General features: G+C 42.2%; 3 protein-coding genes across 4 annotated transcripts in view; 1 reads left to right on the top strand and 2 right to left on the bottom strand.

Moving 5' to 3' along the window:
• LOC309715942 (clathrin interactor 1-like) overlaps window positions 1-1132 on the bottom strand; it is a 9946-nt gene extending 8814 nt beyond the window's left edge. The window contains exon 1 of the mRNA XM_082549461.1: window positions 858-1132. Within this exon, the coding sequence (XP_082405587.1) occupies window positions 858-898 (41 nt within the window). The 5' untranslated portion in view covers window positions 899-1132. The remainder of the gene's footprint in view (window positions 1-857) is intronic.
• A 1392-nt stretch (window positions 1133-2524) lies between these two features.
• On the top strand, window positions 2525-8833 carry LOC309715943 (pinopsin-like). Of its 2 annotated transcripts, XM_082549462.1 has the most exons (6): window positions 2525-3056; window positions 4813-5116; window positions 5426-5594; window positions 6816-6987; window positions 7091-7324; window positions 8542-8833. In XM_082549462.1, the coding sequence occupies exons 1-6, from the start codon at window positions 2871-2873 to the stop codon at window positions 8743-8745; spliced, it is 1269 nt and encodes a 422-aa protein (XP_082405588.1). In that variant the 5' UTR covers window positions 2525-2870; the 3' UTR covers window positions 8746-8833. The 2 variants fall into 2 exon arrangements, with proteins under 2 accessions (XP_082405588.1, XP_082405589.1); XM_082549463.1 differs by lacking the exon at window positions 2525-3056 and having other exon boundaries at window positions 4058-5116.
• An 80-nt stretch (window positions 8834-8913) lies between these two features.
• Window positions 8914-21503, bottom strand: LOC309715945 (protein-tyrosine sulfotransferase 1-like). The gene is made up of 6 exons (XM_082549465.1): window positions 21245-21503; window positions 16740-17418; window positions 15423-15581; window positions 15016-15269; window positions 10872-11073; window positions 8914-9443 (listed from the first exon to the last, which is right to left on the bottom strand). Exons 2-6 carry the CDS (start codon window positions 17145-17147, stop codon window positions 9408-9410), a joined length of 1059 nt encoding a protein of 352 aa, XP_082405591.1. The 5' UTR covers window positions 17148-17418; window positions 21245-21503; the 3' UTR covers window positions 8914-9407.
• Window positions 21504-21665: the final 162 nt, after the last annotated feature.

Genomic DNA, 21665 nt, shown 5'->3' on the forward strand with positions numbered 1-21665 from the left:
GAAACTCAATTTTCGTTTACAGATTTGAGGCAGTGTGGGTAACTCGCTAAAGCTAACCCAGTTTCTCTGTGAGACCTGAGGTGACAGGAAGCTGTTGTTCTTGCAGTGCAGAGACTACACATTATGCAGCACATTGTGCATACAACAATAGACACCACAAAGAAGCATGCGTAATCTACTGTTCAAACAGTACAATGTGGCAGGCTGCAGCACCAGCATTAGGTCCTGGATCATGTCGTTTTAGTGGCTAACAAGCTTTGTTGTTTGGACCACGGGGACATGGGCCTCCTCAGACTGATGTAGCTTCTCGAGGCAATGGAAAAATTTACTGCCCACATACATTTATTCGACCAGTTACATGCCCATGATTACTGCTTAGCTTTCTCTATATATTATATTGAATCATGAAGGCCCATTAAGGATAGCGGGCACTACTGTAGGGTGGGACAGGGCGTGATTCTGCAGCAGCACGCATAGAAACATTCATAACATACCCGACCTGGGCTTAGCGATGCTAGCAAAATTAGCTAATAGGATAGCATTTTCTCTGGATGTGAGACAAATACATCTCCGGTTTATAGCACCGCGCTTTTCCCCTCCTGACTTTAGTTATTTTTAAGCAACGTGGGTAGAGACAGAGCTTTAAAAAAGAAACAACAAAAAAAACACATCTATATTCAAAGCATCAATGTTAGAGATTGGCAGCTAGCCAGCTAGTCGACGCTAACAGCTGAGGGCTACCGCCGTGACGTCACAGCACTAAAAGCTGCTGATGCTGCCCGGCTCGAGCCGCCCGGCTAACCGCTTAGCTCAGAAGCCACTTAGCGGTTTAACTCCACCTGCTCATCGGTACTCACGCTTTGTCCACCAGCTCTCTGACTTTCCACATGTTCAGCATCTCCGCGCACAGCTGCGGGCTTCGCCGCCTCGATACTACGTCGCCCCCGTGTCTCTACACCCCCCCGCCGCGAGCCAGAGGTGGGTGTCCGGTTACCGACGACACTCTTCCCCCCCAGTCACTCCTCGATCAGCTCCGGTTGTAAGCGACCGCTGCAGTTATAACGGACCGGCCCCAGTTGCTACGGAAACGTCGTTCTCTGTCGACGTCACCGGCGCGTCGGGATCCACGCATCGCTTGCGGATTGAATCACGTGCTTTTTATGTCAAACGAGAACGGAAGACTCGTTTTATTTGTTTGCTTTTGTTTTTCTGCATATAGTAAACAGACAGTGCCTTGCTATAGGACACTTCAGCCTGGGGATGTTTGGCCTGTGCGGGATAATTCGGGTTTAGCTGATGGTATAAATAATGTATTTCTCATTTATTCGTATTTTCATATGTTAAACGGCATTTTTATATAAGAAAAAACGAGTCAAGTATTTTTTTTATTAGTAAGTAATTTATTCAAAATTGTGTATTCCTTTTTGATGAAAAAACACAAAAATATTCAGTTATTTAATGTCTTATGAATTATATCTTTATAAGTAAGAGAACTATATGTATAATAACACATATATTATATACTATCTATAACTATATAGATGTAAAGTTTTACCACTTTGTATTTCATATATACTGTTAAACAAAATAAGAAAATAGATGAATATACTGTTATTGTGGTCACTTTAATATAAATTCAGTTTTTACTTTTCTGAATTTTACATATTTTTAGTTTACCTTGTTATAGAATAGAATAGAATAGAATAGAATGCTATTATTTGTCATTTTACCTGTGTTCAGTGAAATTTGGAGTATCTCTGTGAGCAGTGCATACAGTTAAAATGAAAATAAATAAATAACTAAAATATAAAAATTAGAAAAAATGCATGCACAATACACACCAGAATTACAAGAACTATACACATATCCATTTCACAGTCTTTGGTCATATTAGAAAGTGTATGATTATCTAACATTTGTATTTTCTTTTATTTATGCTATTTTTTTCTTTGTAGTGTTAATTTTTTTTATCTTATAAAGGTATCTGTTTTGTCATATTGTGAGTATTAATTTATTCAATTAAAAAAAACACCTTTTCTCTTTTATACTTTTTGTTTTATGTTTGTTGTTTTTAACTTCATTCTAAAAGCTGTAATAACAATTTCCCCTGCGTTGGGATGAATAAAGCGTGTACCTGGGTGCTTGTGTAGAACAACATAAATTCAAATAAGCATAATTAGAAATAGACAAAAGTGATGTTTTCCACATCCCATATATCAGGTAATACACTAAAGAGCATGAACAGAATCTACATGGAGAAAAAGAAACACTTTAAACTGGGAGCACTGGACCAAAATCACAATATCCTTTACAAATCTGTAAACAGCTCCAGTGAGTTACAAAATACAAGTCTGAGTGGAAAGGACTACAGAAGACACACTATAACTACAAGTAAAACTACACGTCCAACAACACTGTGTTTAACTGACACAGAGAATACCACCACCAGGAAAGACAAGGATAGGCTCTTCCCGTCATCACTGCAAATTATATCCAGTGTTGGGGAGTAACGGAATACATGTACCGCCGTTACGTATTTAAAATACAAAATATGAGTAACTGTATTCCGTTACAGTTACCGTTTAAAAAGGTGGTATTCAGAATACAGTTACTTTGTTGAAATAAATGGATTACACTGCGGTACTTTCCCGTTTCATTTTGTCGCGGGTCAGGACTGTTTGGGTTTTGTTTGACAGCTACGTTCTGTTGTTCCAGGCGGCAGCGTTACGGTTGCCATGGTTACAGGGCGACGCTCTCTCTCTCTGCGACTGTGTGTTTCCTGGGTGAGAGAGCGCCTTTTCGTTGTTGTTGTTGTTGTGCTAAGCTAACAGGCAGAATGCTACAAGCATAGCTCTTAAGAATGTAGCATCATGAGCAGTGTAGTCCGTGTTGCAGGGAGAATGGACTGCCATACCCGTTATGGGTCTGTGAGCGCGAGGAGGGAGAAAAAGGGGAGTAGAAAGGTACGAGTTGTCATCGAGGAAAAACGGGAGCTGGAAGCATGTAAATATAATAATAACCACTTCAGCCAAGAAGAGTGCCTGACGAGCCCAGTTGTAAGTAAGCTATTAAGACTCGACTGTACACCGTGTTCGTGTTTTCCTCCGAAAACAATAAGTTCCGTTGGAGCAGCCTTTCAACGCCTGCCTCTGTCTTTCGCAAGAAAAATTGACCCACACAACAAAGTAAAGCTATTTTTCGGCTACGAGCCGACAGGGACCCCGCCGTATTAGTCAGAGGTCCCTTTACTACAGTTCGGAGTCGCGGACCTTCAGTAATAGTAATAAATCACACAGCAATAGTACATTCACGTTGTTGTAAAAAGCACGATAATATATTAAGTAATCCAAAGTATTCAGAATACGTTACTGTCATTGAGTAACGTAACAGAATACGTTACAGAATACATTTTGGGGCATGTATTCTGTATTCTGTAATGGAATACATTTTAAAAGTAACCTTCCCAACACTGATTATATCATTTTATAAACAAATATAAAAATGTAATAGTTAATTAAATTAGCCTGATTCAAATAACAATATAAGCATTTCTGTAGAGTTAAGGTTTGTTTTATCTATAGTCTGAAGACCCGAAGATGACGTTTTAACGGAACTTTCATCCATTAGAAAATGCTCCCTCCAGTGGTTAAAGTGTAGTACTGCATCAAAGTGATCTTATAGGCCTAAGTTCGACTTTTGAGTGAGAGCTGTTGGCTTGAATTATTCCATAACTAATAATGTCAGCTCTAAATTAGTTTAAAAATTATGTAAATATTATTTAATTAAAGTACACAGCATCCTGTATGATTTTTTTTATATTTACAGGAGAAAAATAATGTTTAAATCTGTCAGCTGATCTCCCGCCCGCAGATCTCCTGTCATTTCTTCATTCTTCCGTCCAGAATGATGCCCACTCTCAACCCTCACCCTTCATCACTTCCTAGCGCCACTTCTTTTCCACAGCAGCCCTGCTCCACATCCTGCTGCAGAGCATCACAGAAGCTTGTAACCCAGCATCCAGGTCTTAGTGTTAGCCCAGCTTGTCTCCATACTTTGCTCCAGAATCATTTCTGCATGCTTAGCCTTTAGTTCCAGTTCCTTCGGGAGTAACCTTTCTTCTGCTGCCAGTCACCTGCCTGCCCTCATCTTCTCCCCTGTTCACCAGTTTTTTCCACCGCCTGGCCGCCTTCTGCACAGCCTCTTCAAACCTCCCCAGTTTTTGCATTTTCCTTGGATTCTCCTCCAAGAGTTCTCCCACTGACAGGCTTCACTTGAATTTTTTGGACCCGAGTGTGTTCCTGGCTCAGCATCTGAGTGAGCCAAAGCTTATATTATTGATAAGCTGGCAGAGATATTTAGGTCCCCAATCTGGTTCTTAACAAAGTATTAGCCTCTAACAGAACAAAATAAAGACATCTCTTCTTTTGATTGATTCGTTGCCTTTCATAGAAGTGCTCTTCACTTTTTAATCTACCAAAAAAAAAAAAGAATAGGAAAACGGGCCCATCTTAGTATTTCCTTGTTTAGTTTAAGTTCTTCTTTGACAGTATTCAGTGTTTTCATTTGAAGAAATAATAAACTGGCAGCAACTCATACAACTCATATCCATAATGTATGAGAAAAAGACAAATCTCCCCCCCAACTCCCCCATTCTGCCCACTCCCCTTGAGTATTTAAGCTTTTGCAGACATCTTGTAGATGTATTTCCTACTAATGCCTCCAATGAATTCAGTTTAACTACTTCTCTAAGAGGATACCTCCATACGCCTTTGCTTTGTCTTTCTACTCATTGCCATGGTGACCCACCCACAGCACAACAACCTCAGCACAGAGCACATCCCCGGTGCCCTGAGCCAAGCAGGTCACACCGCGGCAGCCGTCTTTCTTGGGTTCGTCCTGGTTCTGGGGTTCTTCGGCAACTTTCTGGTGCTCCTGGTGTTCTCACGTTTTTCTGGGCTGAGGACTCCGGCCAACCTGCTTCTCGTCAACATCAGCATCAGCGACATGCTCGTTTGCATCTTTGGCACATCCCTCAGTTTTTCCGCCAGCGTACGTGGCAGGTGGCTGACAGGTTCCTACGGGTGCAAGTGGTATGGCTTCTCCAATGCTCTCTTCGGTGAGTGAGGTTAATGAAGCCCAGTTTTACTCTGGGAAAGGAGAGCGTAGCATAAAAGGCAGTTTTTGAACACTATTGTAGTTTATATTTTTTATTCTTCACTATTCCATTAAAAAACTAACGAAGATCCAAATAAGAAAAAACCCACAACGAGGCTTCTTTGGATCCTGTTGGGTATAGTTTGTAAAATGTTTTTATAAAATTATTTTATCTTGAAATGTTTCTGCTACTCTGGTTATGAAAAATAAGAATGCATCAGCATCCTGTTTGATCACTGCTGCTCTTTCACCTGACGTCTCTCTATGGCAGGGATCGTGTCTCTAGTGTCTCTGGCTCTCCTGTCCTTTGAACGCTACTCTGTGCTGCTCTGCAAGCAGCAGTCGGACTCCCGTCAGTACCGCAGGGCCTGGCTCGCCGTCGCAGCCTCCTGGCTCTATTCGCTGGTGTGGACAGTGCCGCCACTGCTGGGCTGGAGCAGGTCAGCCAACCTGAAATATTCCAGACCTCAGAGAAAAGTCTGTGATTTACAAAATAATGAACCACTACAGCTGGCAGAAATAGAGGCAGAGTGATAATCAGAAGGTTGGTGGTTCAATTTCTGGCTGCTCTAGTCTGTGTGCCAATGTATCCTTCAAGATACTGAACCCTGTTTCCCGATGTCATCAGAGTGAATATTATATTAAAGGGCTTTGAGTGCTCAAGTAGAGCTGAAAAACACAAAATAAGAACCAGTCTGTTCACTGCTTTAACAATGAGATCAAAGGCTGAGAAATGTTAGGTCATTAGAGAGCTCTGGCTCATTGTAGTTCACTGTTTAAATGCCTAAAGATGATTAAAGACACAAGCTCTCTCATGACTTGAGCACACTTTTTTTGTTGCAGCTGTGTGTCTCTAATATATGTTTCTCTCTGGTTAAGCAAGTGACGTGTATAACTGAGAATATTTGCATTGAATTGAACATTTGGGTAACAGGAAGCTGATTTTTCATCTTTCATTTTTAAATTTTTTAAAAATTTATTTTTAGGTTTTTTATATTAAAGGTCAGCTGTGGTCTGGCATGGATATAAACTGCAACTTAAGTTCTCGGTCCAGGCAGCTACCTCAGTAGCCACAAATTCTGAGTTTTGCTTTCAATCCATATCCGTGTGATTTTATTTCACACAAAAGCAGCTCCATGTTTTCATTCTTTGACTGAGTGGATTTATGTATGTCATGCTGGACTTTAGTGCAGTGCCTTCACTTCCCTTTAAGCCAGTTTATTTCTGATTGACTGTCATTTATTAAAAACAGGTTTAAACACTGAGCTGGTGGGACTTTACGGTCAGGGCTGTGTGCCTGAGATGACAACATTAAGGATATCGGCTCGTTTTGGCTCACAGAGAGTATTTGCACATATGCTGACCTCATTATTTGGAAACTTGGCCGTGTTTTATATGCATCCAACACTCTAACAGTACAGATATGTCAGGAAAGCCAAAAAAGGACATCTTTAAAAAAATGAAAACATTAAATCAACCTCATTAAAACTGGCATTTTTCTTGTTTTTCACAACAGAAGTATTTAAAATGTGTACATATTTTAAAAAACAAGATATTTTCCTGCTCTGTGCAACCCTTTTGTCTATTTGAGAGCTGCTTGTTTCTGTTTTGTTTGATGAAGGAAGACAGTAACTTACTGTTCATCCTGTGTTGCGGTGCAGCTATGGGCTGGAGGGTCCTGGCACCACCTGCTCGGTCCAGTGGCACCAGCGCACAGCCACGGCTCGCTCTTATGTCAGCTGTCTGTTCGTCTTCTGCCTCCTCCTGCCGCTGGTGCTCATGTTCTTCTGCTACGGGAAGATCCTCCTCGCTGTACGAGCAGTGGCGAGGCAGGTAAGCTCGTAGCTTCACCTTTGACCTCTGCGTAATGTTTGAAATCTGGCTCTCACCTCTGTGCATCTGCCGGTGTGTTTAAAAGAAGTGTGGGTGTCTGCAGGTCACAGGGATTAACTCAACCTACCCTGACTGGAGAGAAGGCCGTGTCCTTCTGATGGTGGTCACCATGGTGACAGGCTACCTATTGTGCTGGATGCCATACGGAGTTGTGGCGATGCTGGCTTCATTTGGAAGGCTGGGCTTAGTGCCGCCTGCCGCCAGTTTAATCCCCTCACTGTTGGCAAAAACCAGCACCGTCATCAACCCCTTTATTTACGTGGTGCTGAACAGCCAGGTAAGAAAACAGGAAAAACTCCTCCAGATTAAAATGACACCAACTTTCATCAGCAGCAACTCCGATACCTGACTATTTGAAATCATTTTCATTAAAAACAAAAATAAAAATATTCATTGGAAAACATTTTAAAATGCAAACACCTCCAATCATAAAGTGATGGACATGGTCAGCAGCAATATTCAGGGAGGCTGTATCATTTAAACAGTGCCCAGTTGATACTAAGGGGCCCAAAGCGTGCTGAGAAAATATCCCCCACATCATTACACCAACACTAACCGGCCTGAAATGTTGATACAAGGCAGGCTGGATTCATGCTTTCATGTTTACATCAAATTTCCTATTTCCAGTTTTCTGTTCTTCAATTTTAGTGAGTGCATGTGAACTGTTGCTTCGGTTTCCTGTTCTTAGATGACAGTAGTGACACTCAGTAGCTCATCTGCTTCAAGGTTTGACGAGATGCACTTCTACATTCAATTGATGAAACGATTCAAATTGCTGCACCTTTAGACTGCTTCCAATCTTTCTTCTCTGACCTCTGACATCAACAAGGCATTTTCACCCAGAGGAGTGAAGCTCAGGGACCTCCTGTTTTTGGCCCATTCACTGTAAACCGTGCAGATGGTTGGGCAGGAAAATCCCAGCAGATCAGCAGTTTCTGAAATACTCAGACTAGCCTATCTGGCTAGTCACTTTTTTTCTTCATTCTGATCCTCGGTTTGAACTTCACCAAGTTGTCTTGATCATGTCTACATGCCTAAATGCATTGTTCTGCCTTCAAGGTTAGTATACAAACTAAAAGCAGGTGTGAAAACATTTAAGTTAACTGAAAATAAAATGAAAACTAACTGAAACTTGCAACTAAAATAAAAATGTGGAACCCCTGAGAAGATGTCCTCCAGGTGATAATAATTAGAAGTACCGAAACTAACAGTGAAACTAGTAAAAATTTATATAAAATTGAATTAAGCACAACAAATCCACAGTAGTTGAACTAAAATAAAACCCTCATACAATAAAGCCCCCATACTGGAAAAATAATTAGACAAAATTCCTGTTCCCATTTGGACTTATTGTCCAAATGTTTTCTGAAAGTCTAAAATCCCCCTCATAGCGTGTGTAAGAGATGGTCTGAAGTTCTTTTTTCCCCTAAAGATTATCATGTGGTTAATATCAGGCATGCATGGATTTTCCTTCTACCTCTCTTTCCCTCTCAGTTCTCCAGGTGTCTCCTGCACATGATCGGGTGCAGCTCACAAGCTCCGCCCACCCCAGAAAACCTCTCACAGCCCAGCAGCAGGGAGATGTGGCATCACGGGCATCACGCTCCCAGCACGCCAACAGGGGAACAAAATACAGTAACGCCCCAGTTCACGTCCAGAGGGCAGCAGGTCCAGCGTGGTGCTAGTGGCTCAGTGTGAAGCACAGAAGATAACGACTGTCCTGCTTTATAAACATGCTCTGTATTTATAATTAACGAGTCAGTTCTCCGTCGTTCCTTTAAATGGTGCTATGTCAATTCGGCGCCACCGGGTGGCGCTATGGAGAACATTAAACTAGTAAACAAATAGGTGGACCACAGCAAGAGGTGACATTTATTTTCTTTTTAATAATGCTCAACAATTTACCACAATTAGAAATTGTTCCAGTTCTGAAATTCCTGAATGGGCAACAGCAAAATAATTTATTAAGAAAATAAACATACGTCTTCAAAAAATATACAGTCGTTATGCTTCACGAACACCGAGCTCCCAGCGAGTGAGGGATTGGTCTGAAGACAGATTCACATTGTGATGATGAGGTCATAACAGCTGACATGATGGTCGAGCTGAAACACAGATTCGACCTGGAGGGGTGGAACGATGAGTGGCGAAGAAGCAGAACTTCCCTGAGCAGGTAGTCCACTCCAGACCTGCATCTTAAACACTCCGCCAGTGTACAGACACGGACACCGCACACGAGTCTTACGAACGACTCAGAAACACACATGGAACACTTAAATCTTTCCCGCCAGGTGTAGCTCCTCCAGAACTTGAAATCTGTCGTTGCGGCGCATCCATATCGCTGAACATCACAGCCATGCTTAGCTGGGGTGAGGAACATCTGCTGATTTTTCTTTCTATGGAAAGAAAAGACAGAGTCATTCACAGGTCACAGAATAACAGGAAAAATTATCGAGGCTGATTTATGGTTGCAAACTGATTCACTCTGGCAGCTACGTGAAGTTCTCTGCACCGCTGGATGTCACTTGGTGAAACATAATATCTGATTAGAGTGCTGCATGTTAACATGCAGGTGCAGCAGTGGATGTGCACCAACATCTGGGCTGCAGCAGCTGTCGAGAAACAAGAACTGCGGCTCCTTCAGACTGTTTATCATGGCACTGAAGATTAAGGTCAAAGACCTGTTAAGGAAGTAGAGGACTGTTTGTTACACACTTCCTGCTCGCTGGCTCATCAGTGTGCATAACAAGGAATGAATTATTGCCAGCTTTTGTAATGTAATTAGCTGCTATAGTATCATATGGCTGCAATCTGACTCTGAACTGAGGAGGTTGAAGCAACATTTGTGTTCTTGGATTTTGCTACGCCAAGTACTGTTGACTGGTTTCACTTACCCTAATGTGGGCAATCAGGATAAGCGGTTATCAGAGACATGAACAAGTCTACTTGATTCTGATGGATTACAACTACAAGAGTGTTTTTTACTCTCTCAGCTGTAGACTCAGTGGTGTTTAAAGCTGCGTACACACACAAACCACAAGCAGCTACGGGTGAAATAACCACAGGTGACAGGAAGTGAGCAGGACAAGATAAACTTTTCTCAACTTCCACCTGAGCGACTGAAGCGACTACAAGTGAGAGTGAAGAATACAGCTGATTGACATTTGACTTGTCACTGATTTCATAGCCGTTGGTCTCTAATCTTGAGCCTAACCTGCTACGGAACAGGTTTTTAGAAAATGTTAACATGTGAACCTTCCTTGTAATACTGAAAACCCAAGGTTAAGTCTGAAGTTAGGTTGATAAGGCCAAATCCTACTTTGCAGTACAGATCTCTGGGCTGTGGGGCATTTGTGAAACAGCCAAACAGAGCACGCCTACATGCAACACCACATGTAAAATTAGGCAAGCTAGCACACAGCAAGGTGTAAAAAGACTATATAATGAAAAAGGATACATCTCTCCTGATCATGGGAAATACAATCATTCACTTTAGTGAAAACAAGCAGGAAGAAGCTGATGTTTTCCTGTTAACAGAAACATATACAAACAAACTGCAGGACTCCCTTGAATCCTTCTACTCAAGGGCAAATCTTTGTTTTTTTTAAGGTTTCTCTTGAGAGGAAAAGCTGGCTCGTTAGTTTCACCCATTCTTGAATTTAAAAAAGCAGAGCCAACTTTTCTAATTTAGGTAGTTATTGTTCATCTGCATGTCCTTTTGGTGGTACAATAAAATCTCCTTCCACTGTTTCATATGGTAAATTCATCATGTTAGGGTTTGGATGTCTAAGTGGCAAAAACACTTTTAACGCTTTTAAACTCACGTGTGAGTAGTTGAACTCAGGTGCCAGGGGCTCCGTTTTTGTGTAGTCGGGAGGGTTGGCATGGGGGTTGTAGCCCAGGCGAGCCAGCATGGGAGCGATTTCAGCCATGTCGTTGACCACGTCAGGGGGAATTTGCCCCACCCACTTGGACAGTGCCTCCGTATTCACTGGCTTCATCACCTGGTCTGTCGAACGCTCCACCCTGCAGAGAGCCAAACACCCACGTCATGTATGCGAGTGCGCAAGTTTTATACAAAGAGAAATTAGTTCTGCTCATTCATTTGATCTCTTTACAACCAAGGCGTGCCCCTTCACAGCAGCCTCAATGGGAAATAATAATTCATAAGTTACTGGCCACCAAAGAAAGATAAATAAAAGGGTTAAATACAAAAATAAAATATTAAAGAATAAAATAAATGCATTTTTTCTGTGTGCATTTGTGTCATAATCATGATTGGCAAGAATAAAACAGTTTAGTTCTTTAGCGTATTATTAATTTGCTTTTATTTTGTGTATCGACAGAAAATAATAAAGAGCGTCACAAAGAATTGCAGATGAGAACAGAGAGTAACTCGGAGGAAACTAGTCATTTTAAATCTTCCATATAACTCCCTCTGATTTAATTAATGTGTGCACCCTGTTCCACATTTCCTACTTTAAGCATTTGGGTGACTAACACTGCGCCGGCCGTTGCATAACTTCTCAAAGTGAGGGTGCTAATTCTCCCAGAATGTGGCCTAATTCCTTCAAATGCGCGCCAAGTTTCAGTTTAGCAGCCAAACTCCCACCAAATCCCCCGAGCTTCTGGCCTGCAGAGAAATGCTCTACTTGAGGCACAACAAACAAGTGGAGCAACACAAATTAAAAAGTCTTTCTGTGGGAGTCCTGTAAGCTTTACTTAACCCTGAAAGGTTTGGCTGATTTAAAATGAAGATTTTCGGCATCCTGCACGACGTGATTAGTATTTTTTTTTTCTCATGGTGGGTTTGCCTGTTTTGAGTTGCATTTTTAGACTTGTGCTTACTGCTTACAGTCCTGATTTGCATGAGAACAAAACATCTGAGGTAAAACCCACAGGGTCAATCGCATTTGGTGAAATTCCCTTAAGACTAAACCTGAAACTGTTAGGGGAAAAATTCTGCAGCAGTTTTTTTTATAATAATATAAATGTATTAATCAATAATGAAAACAAACACAAAAACATACACTTGAACTTAAAGTGATTTTTTTTGCTAAATGTCACATTACATGACAAAACACATGAGTTTCAACTTTAGAAGACACGAAGGTCTCACAGTCATGTGACTTCCTGTGGTTTAAGACTTGTTTTGAGTGAACACCTCACACATATCATTCTTCACACATATTTTCACACCGTTGTGCACCCTGCTATATCTGACACTGTCATCTTAAGAAACAGAAAATCTGTTGGAATACAAAACATAAAAAAACCTGCAGGACTGAGGAGGATCCCAGTGAATTAGCTGAGATCACTCCGCACTTTAAACCCTCGGTGCAGACAGAATGAGTAAAAATCAAATTTTTTCCAGGTGCAACAGTTTCACTTTATTTCTCACTAATGCAGATGGAGTACTATCATATAGAAATGGATGAAGAAAAATGCGGCCATATAAAATAACTTATTCATTACATTATGGAAGACTTTATTTTAATTGCACTGTTGTTAATGAGGACAGACATACGTGTTGGCACCACTGCAGAGTAAACAGTCCAACTGGTGCCTTTCTTAATCTTGGACCATCATTTAACCTTCAAGCTGTGCTGCTTATTTACCATAAGCACATCTGAGAAGGCCTTATCATTCAATAAAGCATGTTGCAGTGTAAGAACATTTACTTTTACTAATGATTTGCTCTGTATTTTATTACAATGAAACTTTTATATGTTCATATACAGTTACTGAATAAATATCAAAGATGAGTAAGCAAAAATGTGGTCAGCACATGGAGTGTGTGAGCGAGACGTGTGAGAAGTGGGAATCTCAGCTGGCTTTCAGAAACCTGAAAAAAACAACACTTTCTATCGTGAAATATAGCTGCCCCTCAAAGCCAGCGGGGTGTGAATTCACAGGATGAGTAAACCGTTTAAATTCAGCATCATGCATGTGCACAGCGTATATGGCCTAACAATAATAACAGGAACACAGCCTATTAACTGCAAGCTAACTGCATATTCAGCAAATCTGTTTCTTTCATGCAAACCAATTAAAAAACTTCCCTAGACCTCCTCTAGACTGGATATGGCCGGATGTGTGTTGACCATTCACTTCATGCGCATTGGAGAATTTTTACCATCCTCCAGCAGAGACTGCATGAAAATTTGCGGGATTACTCCTGAGTCAAATTTGACGGTCTGATTTTCACTTTTGAAACAACTGAAACACTTTTGGTTTCTCAAGTTGTGAAACATCAAATTTTGCAAAACTAGTAAAATGGGGAAACCTCAGTTAGTTCAGTTTTGAATAAGTCGAGTGAATTAGGGCACTTTTAAAAACAACAAGGGTTGAACAAAATGCTGTGAACCAAAGCGGTATAAAATGCAACAGGAAAATAGAGAAAAACAGAAGACAAACAAGAAGCAAAACAAAAGAAAGGTGAAAACTCAGTCACATTTAAACGCAGCTGCAAATGGCTGAATAAACTGAGTATTCAGCATACTCCTCTCACAAGGGACAACGTCTCTCTTTGTCTGTCTGGGTGCTGCAGCTCTCTGCTCTGAACAGAGTAGAGGGGGCAAGACAATGCTCTGTCCAAAGGCACTAAATCCAGCAAAGAACGTTACAACTTCTCAACAACAGTATGAACTTACAGTGCGTCACATCACACACAGTTTCATCCATTTTCTTCGGCTTCAATTCAGGTTTTTATGTGTAGGCTAGGGGGCTGGTGTTTATCCTACCTACCATAAGGTGAGAATGGGCAAGCAGTCTGTCACAAAACCATTCACACTCATGTTCACACCTATGTGCAATTTTAGAATTACCAGTCAAGCTAACCCCACTGACTGCATATCCTTGGACTGTGAGGAGGAAGCCGGAGTACTTGGAGACACCCCTGCAGACACGGGGGTAACATTTGAACATAGGGCCTTCTTGCTGCAAGGCAAAAATGCTAACCACTGCACAATCGAGTTCTCAGTCTAAATTTTCATCTAAAACGCCTCCTACACCCCTTCTGGATTTCCAACTTGGAAAGCTGGAAGAAAGCTAGCAGTAGACACAACCGGTAATAAAACTTGAATCTGCACTGCCTATGTTGTGCGTTTTTGATCACTGATCAGGCTCTGTTCATGTACGTGTTTGCAGCGGTATTTTTAAGTGTGAAAACAAGTATTGTGCTCTCTTGCTAGTGATGCATGAATCGTTCAACCTCACTAAGAAGCAAAGCAAATCCCGTTTTCACTCACTGTCCTGCCTTTACTACTGGAATGTGCTCAGATGACATCTCAGTTCAGAGCTACCTGGAAGGCGGCAATTAAGTGATGACCTCTGCTGTGAGAGAGAGCGATGTCAGGAGATAAGCCTTCCAGCTAGGGTGTGTGTTTAACATTAGCGTACAGCCCAACAGAAGATACCCTCTTACATGCTACTTGATGCAACCAGACTACAAGGCTGATCCAGCAGATCATTACATAACTAGCCCTATCTCTCTGTGCTCTTTTTCCCCCCTCATTTAAAAGTGTAAACAACAAACAGAAACTTCTGTTAAACTATTTTTTACACTTAACAGAAATAAAATCATTTCTAAACAGAACTGAAGGTGAAAATGCAAAGTATGCATGTGCATTAAAACCATGTCATGGTTGAAATGTAATGTAATCTAAACTTCTTCAGTGCATGCACACATTGCATGCAAATACATTAGGACTGCTGCTACTTTTAAAGGTTAAAAATAAACCACTGTGGGTACCGGTATCTTATCATGTGGAGAGTTTCAGTGTAGTGTGCTGTTTATTATGCTGAGGTTTTGAGATACCCGCTTCTAAAACGTTTGCCACAACAGAAGCTTTCATTTGAAAAGACACTTGAATCAAAGGCAGATATATAAAGGACGGCCCATCTGAAAACTTTATAACATTAAACAAACAAGTATCACTAAAGCTAGCACATATTTCATATACTCACTTTGATAGAGACACACCACCAGCCTTTCCAATCAGCTCTTCGTGGTGCAGCACCGATGGGTCCCACTGCAAATCCAGAAAGTGCAGCAACTTTCTCATTTCCTCCTCTGGTTGGAGGACAAGCTGCTCATAACGGATGGGCTGACACCTAGCGTATCCGACCGCCTGGCACTGGCTGAACATGGTCTCCACCGCACTGCTCCACTTTGTTAGGCAGTCCCTGTAGCTGGTCAGGTCAAAACCGGAGATGGTCACCTATGAAATGAGGCACAGTGTGAAGGTCACCACAGGAATCCCGACAGGGAAAACTCAGCGAGATGGCATGGGTTTTTTTGCATCTCTTGTGGCTGCTCGAACAGCCAACCTGAGAGGACGCTGTAGCATGAAGGAGAAAACAGACAAACGCACCTTGCGTGATATCATTGAGTGCACAGTTGCCCGTCCATCTCGTAGCATGAGCACAAACTTTGCTTTCGGGAAGATGTGAGCCAAATAAGACAGAGACTTCAGTGCAAACGGGTCCTTGTTGCAAAGGCGAGGCGCAGGCTCCCCGTGACCAACTATCACCTGGAACACACACACACACCCCGAATAAAGTCAATTATCATCATCTCAATATACAGAAATAATAACTGCATCAATATAAGGACTCACAAATGTCAGCAAACCCCTGCAGGCAGATCACTGAAACTATTGGAATGAATGTCATCAATCAAAAAACTTGAAGTTGGAAAAATTTGAACAACAAACATGTTTGAAATTGACCAAAACAAAGAGTGCGGACCCAGGACATTTTATTTGTTTCTATCACCTGGCGCCACATATGAAACTCAGCCACGAGGTAATTAATACGTAATGCACTAGCTCAAACATAAATGCTGGCAACAACGTCAACCACTTCTTTAGATCGCGTCGCAGCTCTACAAAGATTCCCAGCAGAAGTGTAAATCGCGCTTAATGGCAACTCACCGCTGTATTATTGTACTAAACAATAAGGTGCTGCCACTTAGACAAAATTTCCACATCAGCGCTTTTATAGGGGAAGAAGTTAAAACTGTAAACATTTATTCCAGGAAGTTTCATATTATTTCCTATTTCTTATTAAACTGCTGCAACAAAGGTCTGAGCTTTTTTACTGGTGTATCGTTAAAATGAAGGTAAAAACCAACACAACTGAATTAACTTCCCACTTTTTTTTTTCCATACACCATTTCTGCTCATTGGGAACTTCTTCCTGTCTCCTTCCTGGAGTTTGTATTGTTTATTGTTCATGGGGTCTCTAAGCTCCTCTTTTCTATTTCATCTAACCCTATACCAGCTATGACAGATGTGTGCTCCTCCCTGAGCCTGGTTCTGCTCAGAACTTATATCTGACTGTTAGGGAGAGAAAGAGAGCGAAAACCTAACTCACAACATAAAGCAGGTTCAGACTGCTGTTGCTGTAAAGTGGTCCTATATAGCTAATTAAAGCAAAAAAAGGAACGTTTTACAATATCCTGCAGGTTAATCTGGGCAAGCTAAAGATTTTCAATGCTGAAGAACTAAAAGATGAACTACAGATTCAAAAATATGGAAATTTGTCTTCCAATATTGGCATTTCTCTGGGGATTTATTGGGCTATACATGTGAATACAAACATGTGACCCTGTCTCTCTCACACACTCCTCACCATTAAAAAACATGAAGATGTGTTTCAGTATCGCAAAAGCAGCCTGAGAAACCCACCTCCAACAGGAACGCTCGCACAGCTGAGTCCAACACGTGGTCAGTGACGCCGGCCTCATCCAGTCGTATTCTCTCCTTCACTGAGCGGCTCCAAGTGGCCCTCATGGTCAAGAGGCGGGGAATCACTCGGGTCTCTTCTCCACACCGCACGGCATTGTGGGCGTCCAGCATGACGCGCATCAGTGTCGTGCCGCTCCTGGGGAAGCCCCCAATGAAGATAATGGGTGTGTCTTCTGGGAAGTGATCAGTCAGGGATAAGCTCTGATTGCCTGAGCCCAGAGTGAGCTCCATCCAGCGGCGCCGATGGCTTTTCGGAGGGCAGTCTACCCCGCTCATCCCCAGGTAGAGAAGGGAGATGGAGCAGAGGAGCACGCAGCCCAGCAGCAGGTTCGATCTGGTGCTCCTCATTGTTGGGGAGGTGTGTGTTTGGGAGTTAGGAGGACATAAAATTAATTCAGGGTCAGCTGAGGAGACTGGAGGGACTCACTTCAGTTTAACTTAGCCAGTTTGACAGTCAGCTTTTAGGATGAATGCTGGAAGTGATCCTGAAGGAATCCTGGAGGATGGTGTCTGGGAAGGCTCCTCACTTTTTTGCAGTTCTTTGGACCCGTTATCGGTGAGCAGGATCCAGGTGTGTCGCACTCCACAACCAGCTGTGCGTTTTATCCATGCTTCCTACCTAAGACAAGAGAGGAACATGTCATAAAACTCAGAAAAAGCTGCATAAGAATCAGCTTATGACCAAAGACACTGTGTTTCTCAATGACGGTAAAGCACTTCACTATTAGAGTACTTTCCCAGCCTCATTTTCCAGCTTCTGAGTATTAAAAAGCATGATTATCATGTTACAAATAAATAAATAACCAATAAATAACTCTCAACATTAGCCCAGAGTGAGTTATCATCTGCTAGCAGTGTGCGAATGGTGGCCGTCGTTTTTGCCAAGAACACTTGCGCGCGCGCGCGCGAGCACGCACGCACGCACGCACGCGCACACACACACACACACACACACACACACACACACACACACACACAGGCTTTCAGAGGAGCTGAAATGCATCCAGTTTTTCTCCTCAAAGCATCTATTTTGCATCACTCCTCCGGGGAGCCGCCGACTGCTAAAGCCATATCAAAGTTCACTGCAGCACGCAACGCAGACACACTCTCAGGCAATGTTTCTGAAGCCACTAATTACAGCTCCCTCATGCTTTTATTCTCACTGACAGTTTCTGCCACGCTGAAACGCAAATCAATTTGTTAAAGCTCACATTACTATTGACCAATTCAGACATCCTGCAACTTCCCCATTTATCTTCTGCAATGTGCATACGAGGAGTTTCACAAGTCGGTGTTTAATTCCTCTTACTGGCACTCTAAAACAGCAAAGCATGTATAAAGCACCGAGCCACTACTTACTTAAGTAAATGCTTGAATTAATGCAACTGAAACTGCAGCATCTTGCAAAAGTGTATCTGAAATATTCCTCCATTTCTCAGGGGCATTTTGGCATCTTGCTTGTTCTGTCTGGGTGTGGAGGGATCCCGAACATCTGGATGGCATGTGGGGGAGCAGTACCCTCTGTGGGTTGGATGAAACCGCCTGAAAAAATGTTCTCTCTGGCAAAACTAAAAGTAAAAACAGCTGTAAACGAGGACATTGGGGTTGGGCTGTGATGGTTTGGTGCTGTCTTAAACTATCCTAAGTCTAGTAGCACCCGAACGATTTTTACATGTAATTCTAATTTAATTTGATGCAGAGATTAAGCCACTTGGAGCCTGCAGAGAATTAGGGCAAAGTACTGAGTCTTGATGCTTTTTTTCGCCCCTTTTTCCTCAACAGATTTAAAAGCCTGGATCAGACATGTTACAGAAAAAGAAGCATATTTTCCAATTTAAACACTCCAGTGTTTTAGTCCTCCCATTGCCAGTTAAACAGACATGTATGGATAGTTTTTGTTTTACATACAGATTCAGTTGAAACAGAGAAGGGAAGGAAATCCTCTCGAATGAGAAACATTAGTTTCTGATTATTTGATGGCACCTGAAGTGCTGAAAATCTACTGGATATTTTATTTTTAGAGGGAGCAAAACACTAGGAACACTTAATTTGTATATTTTTTAATGCTTAGTAAACCACAAACAAAAGTCAGTTCTCCTTTACTGCACTTCAGTGGAAGTAATAACAAATATCTGAAAACTCAGGCAAACCTTTCTGCATGGGTAAGCATGTGTTTAGAAAGAATGGTTAAATTGGTTTCTGCAAACACAACATATCTGAAAACTGTCTTTTCACAAACACACCTAAAATAATAAGAGGAATGAACCGTGATCACAGTCCATCTGCAGAATCTGCAGTTCAGGTGGGTTGCAAGAAAGCAACACCTTTGAAACCTTTGAGCAGAAGACTGTCACGAAACCTCCAAACAAATATATAAACTGACTTCCTGCCAAAGATAAAAATCTTGACAGTTATGTTTTAAAGTTTCAGTTTGCAGTTCTCACCACTGAATATCCATGTTCATTCGTTTTTATGTTTACTTTATTTATACTCTATACCGTAATGACAGGCTTTCCTCAGTGAAGTGAATGCTCACCTCAGGTCTCTATATTTGTTTTATTCCTCATTTATTAACGGTGTTTGAATTTTTAGCCCCGCTCACCTGTTCTTACACACACAATGCTTCTGGTTTACAACAGTGAACACACTCTCACCACACACTTTGTTAGGCACACCTGTTCAACTGCTTGTTAACACGAATATCTAATCATCCAAACACATGGCAGTGACTCAGTTGGATGTTGTTCCCAGACAGGCTGATCTGAGTATTTCAGAAACTGCTGATCTACGGGGCTGTTTTTGCACACAGTCATCTCCAGTGTTTACAGTGAAGGGTCCAAAAATAAAAGAGCAAATACCCAGTGAGGGGCAGTTCTCTGTGAGAAAACGCCTTGTGGATACCAGAGGTCAGATGAGAGAATAACCAGTATGCAATAGTGCATCTCTGAAAGCAAAACACGTGAACTGGGAAGCAGATGGGTTACAGCAGCAGAAGACCGTACTGGGTGCCACTCCTGTAGACTAAGAACAGTAAACTGAGGCTAAAGTGCACACAGGCTCACGAAAACTGGACAACTGTCACTTGCCTCCTGTGACGGTAGGGTCAGAATCTGTTGTAAGCAATATAAAAGCATGTTCATGAAAGCACCCATCGTGCCTTGTATTGACAGTTCAGGCTGATGCTGGTGTAATAATGTCGGAGATATTTTGTTACCAACTAACCATCATTTAAGCACCACAGCCTACCTTGAGTATTACTGCTGACCATGCCTATCTCTTTATGACTGCACTGCGCTCTTTGCTTTTGATGGCTATTTCCAACAGAAAGCAACACTTTCTGGTTTCCTGACATGACAATAATTTCACTGTACCCGTATGTGCTCCACAGTCACCAGATCTCAGTGCAGTAGAGCACCTTTGTAAGGGAACAGGAGATTTGCATCATGGACGTGCAGCCAAAAATAATGTCAATAATGACCAAAATCTCTGAGGAATGTTTCATTGAATCTGTGCTATGAAAAATCAAGACAGTTTTAAACCAAACAGGGATCCAACCCAATACTAGAAAGATGTACCCAATAAAGTGTCCAATGAGTGTCTCTCACAGGAAACATGTGGCTCTAAAACTAATGAGCGGATCTATGGGTACATCCCTTCTGAAACCCAAAATGATTAGCTGACAGAAAAGCAGCTGAAACAACAGTTTTACTGTCATTAAACAAGGAAGAAGTGTACAAAGTCTACTAAATCACTGTATATCCGTCCTATATCTGGAAGACATTTATCCTGCCATATAAAATGCCACGTTAACCCTAGCTTTAGTAAGGAAATAGTCCTTACTGTCACACAAAAACATACCCTTTGCTCCACATTTAGTTTGTAAGGATGTGCCCTCCTACTCTGTGCTGCATTGTTTCCTCTCGGTGTCAACAAATGTGAAATGACGGTCTCAAAGGCTTATGCTGAGTTGCAGCTGCTTCATCCTGAATTGAGGCTCTCTCTCGTTATTTATTTATTTTTGCCGAGTTGCACAAAAATATGTTGGCCCAGCTGGCTGCTGGTGGGTGTATTTGAAACAGGTCACCGCTGTCACTGCAGTGCGCGTGCTTGTATAAATAGGATTACTGCACGGCAGCAGAGCGCAGGCCCAGCAGCCACAAACATCTGGTCTCCCTGCACCCCGAAGCAGGAAGGCAAAAAATCCGCCAGGTGAGTGAGTCAGTGCCCCGCTGGCGTTCACACACACACACACACACACACACACACACACACACACACACACACCGGGGACACCTACGGCTCTCCATAAACGACAGCCAGACTGTCACGGCGCGTTTTCACCGCCTGCACCTGGTATGGATGGGCTAATTCGGTTCCATTTAGATAGCTATCCTAGCTGGAAATGTCTTAACCGTGAAAAAGAAGAAAAAATGGTGTTCACTCACCAGCCGAAATACGAAGAAGAAACACACACATGGACCTTAAGCCAGAGGCAGACAGCTGCTCTGTCTCCCCCCACCTTCTCAACACACACACATCGGTGTTTACTCTCATCTATGGGCGAAGGTCACCGCCGTGGTGTCTACACCATTTCCTAACTTCGTGAGAAGTCGAGCTGTATCTAACATTCACACAGAGAGCGAGAGAGAGAGATAGGGGAGCAGACGATACGAGCGCAGGCTGGCAGAGAAAGCTGGGCGCTGATTGGACGAGCACAGCTCTCAATTCTAAAACGCATCTGCTTGGACGATTCTGATTGGTGGAGGCGTTAAAGGGCAATTTCGTCGACATAAGAGAAGCCGAGCGAAGCAAAGCAGTTGCACCGGAGGCAAGAATTACTTTACCTTATCGATTTGTATGCTCTCA

Source organism: Aulonocara stuartgranti (genome assembly GCF_965226115.1).
Source record: "Aulonocara stuartgranti genome assembly, chromosome: 10".
NCBI classification, from domain to species: Eukaryota; Metazoa; Chordata; class Actinopteri; order Cichliformes; family Cichlidae; genus Aulonocara; species Aulonocara stuartgranti.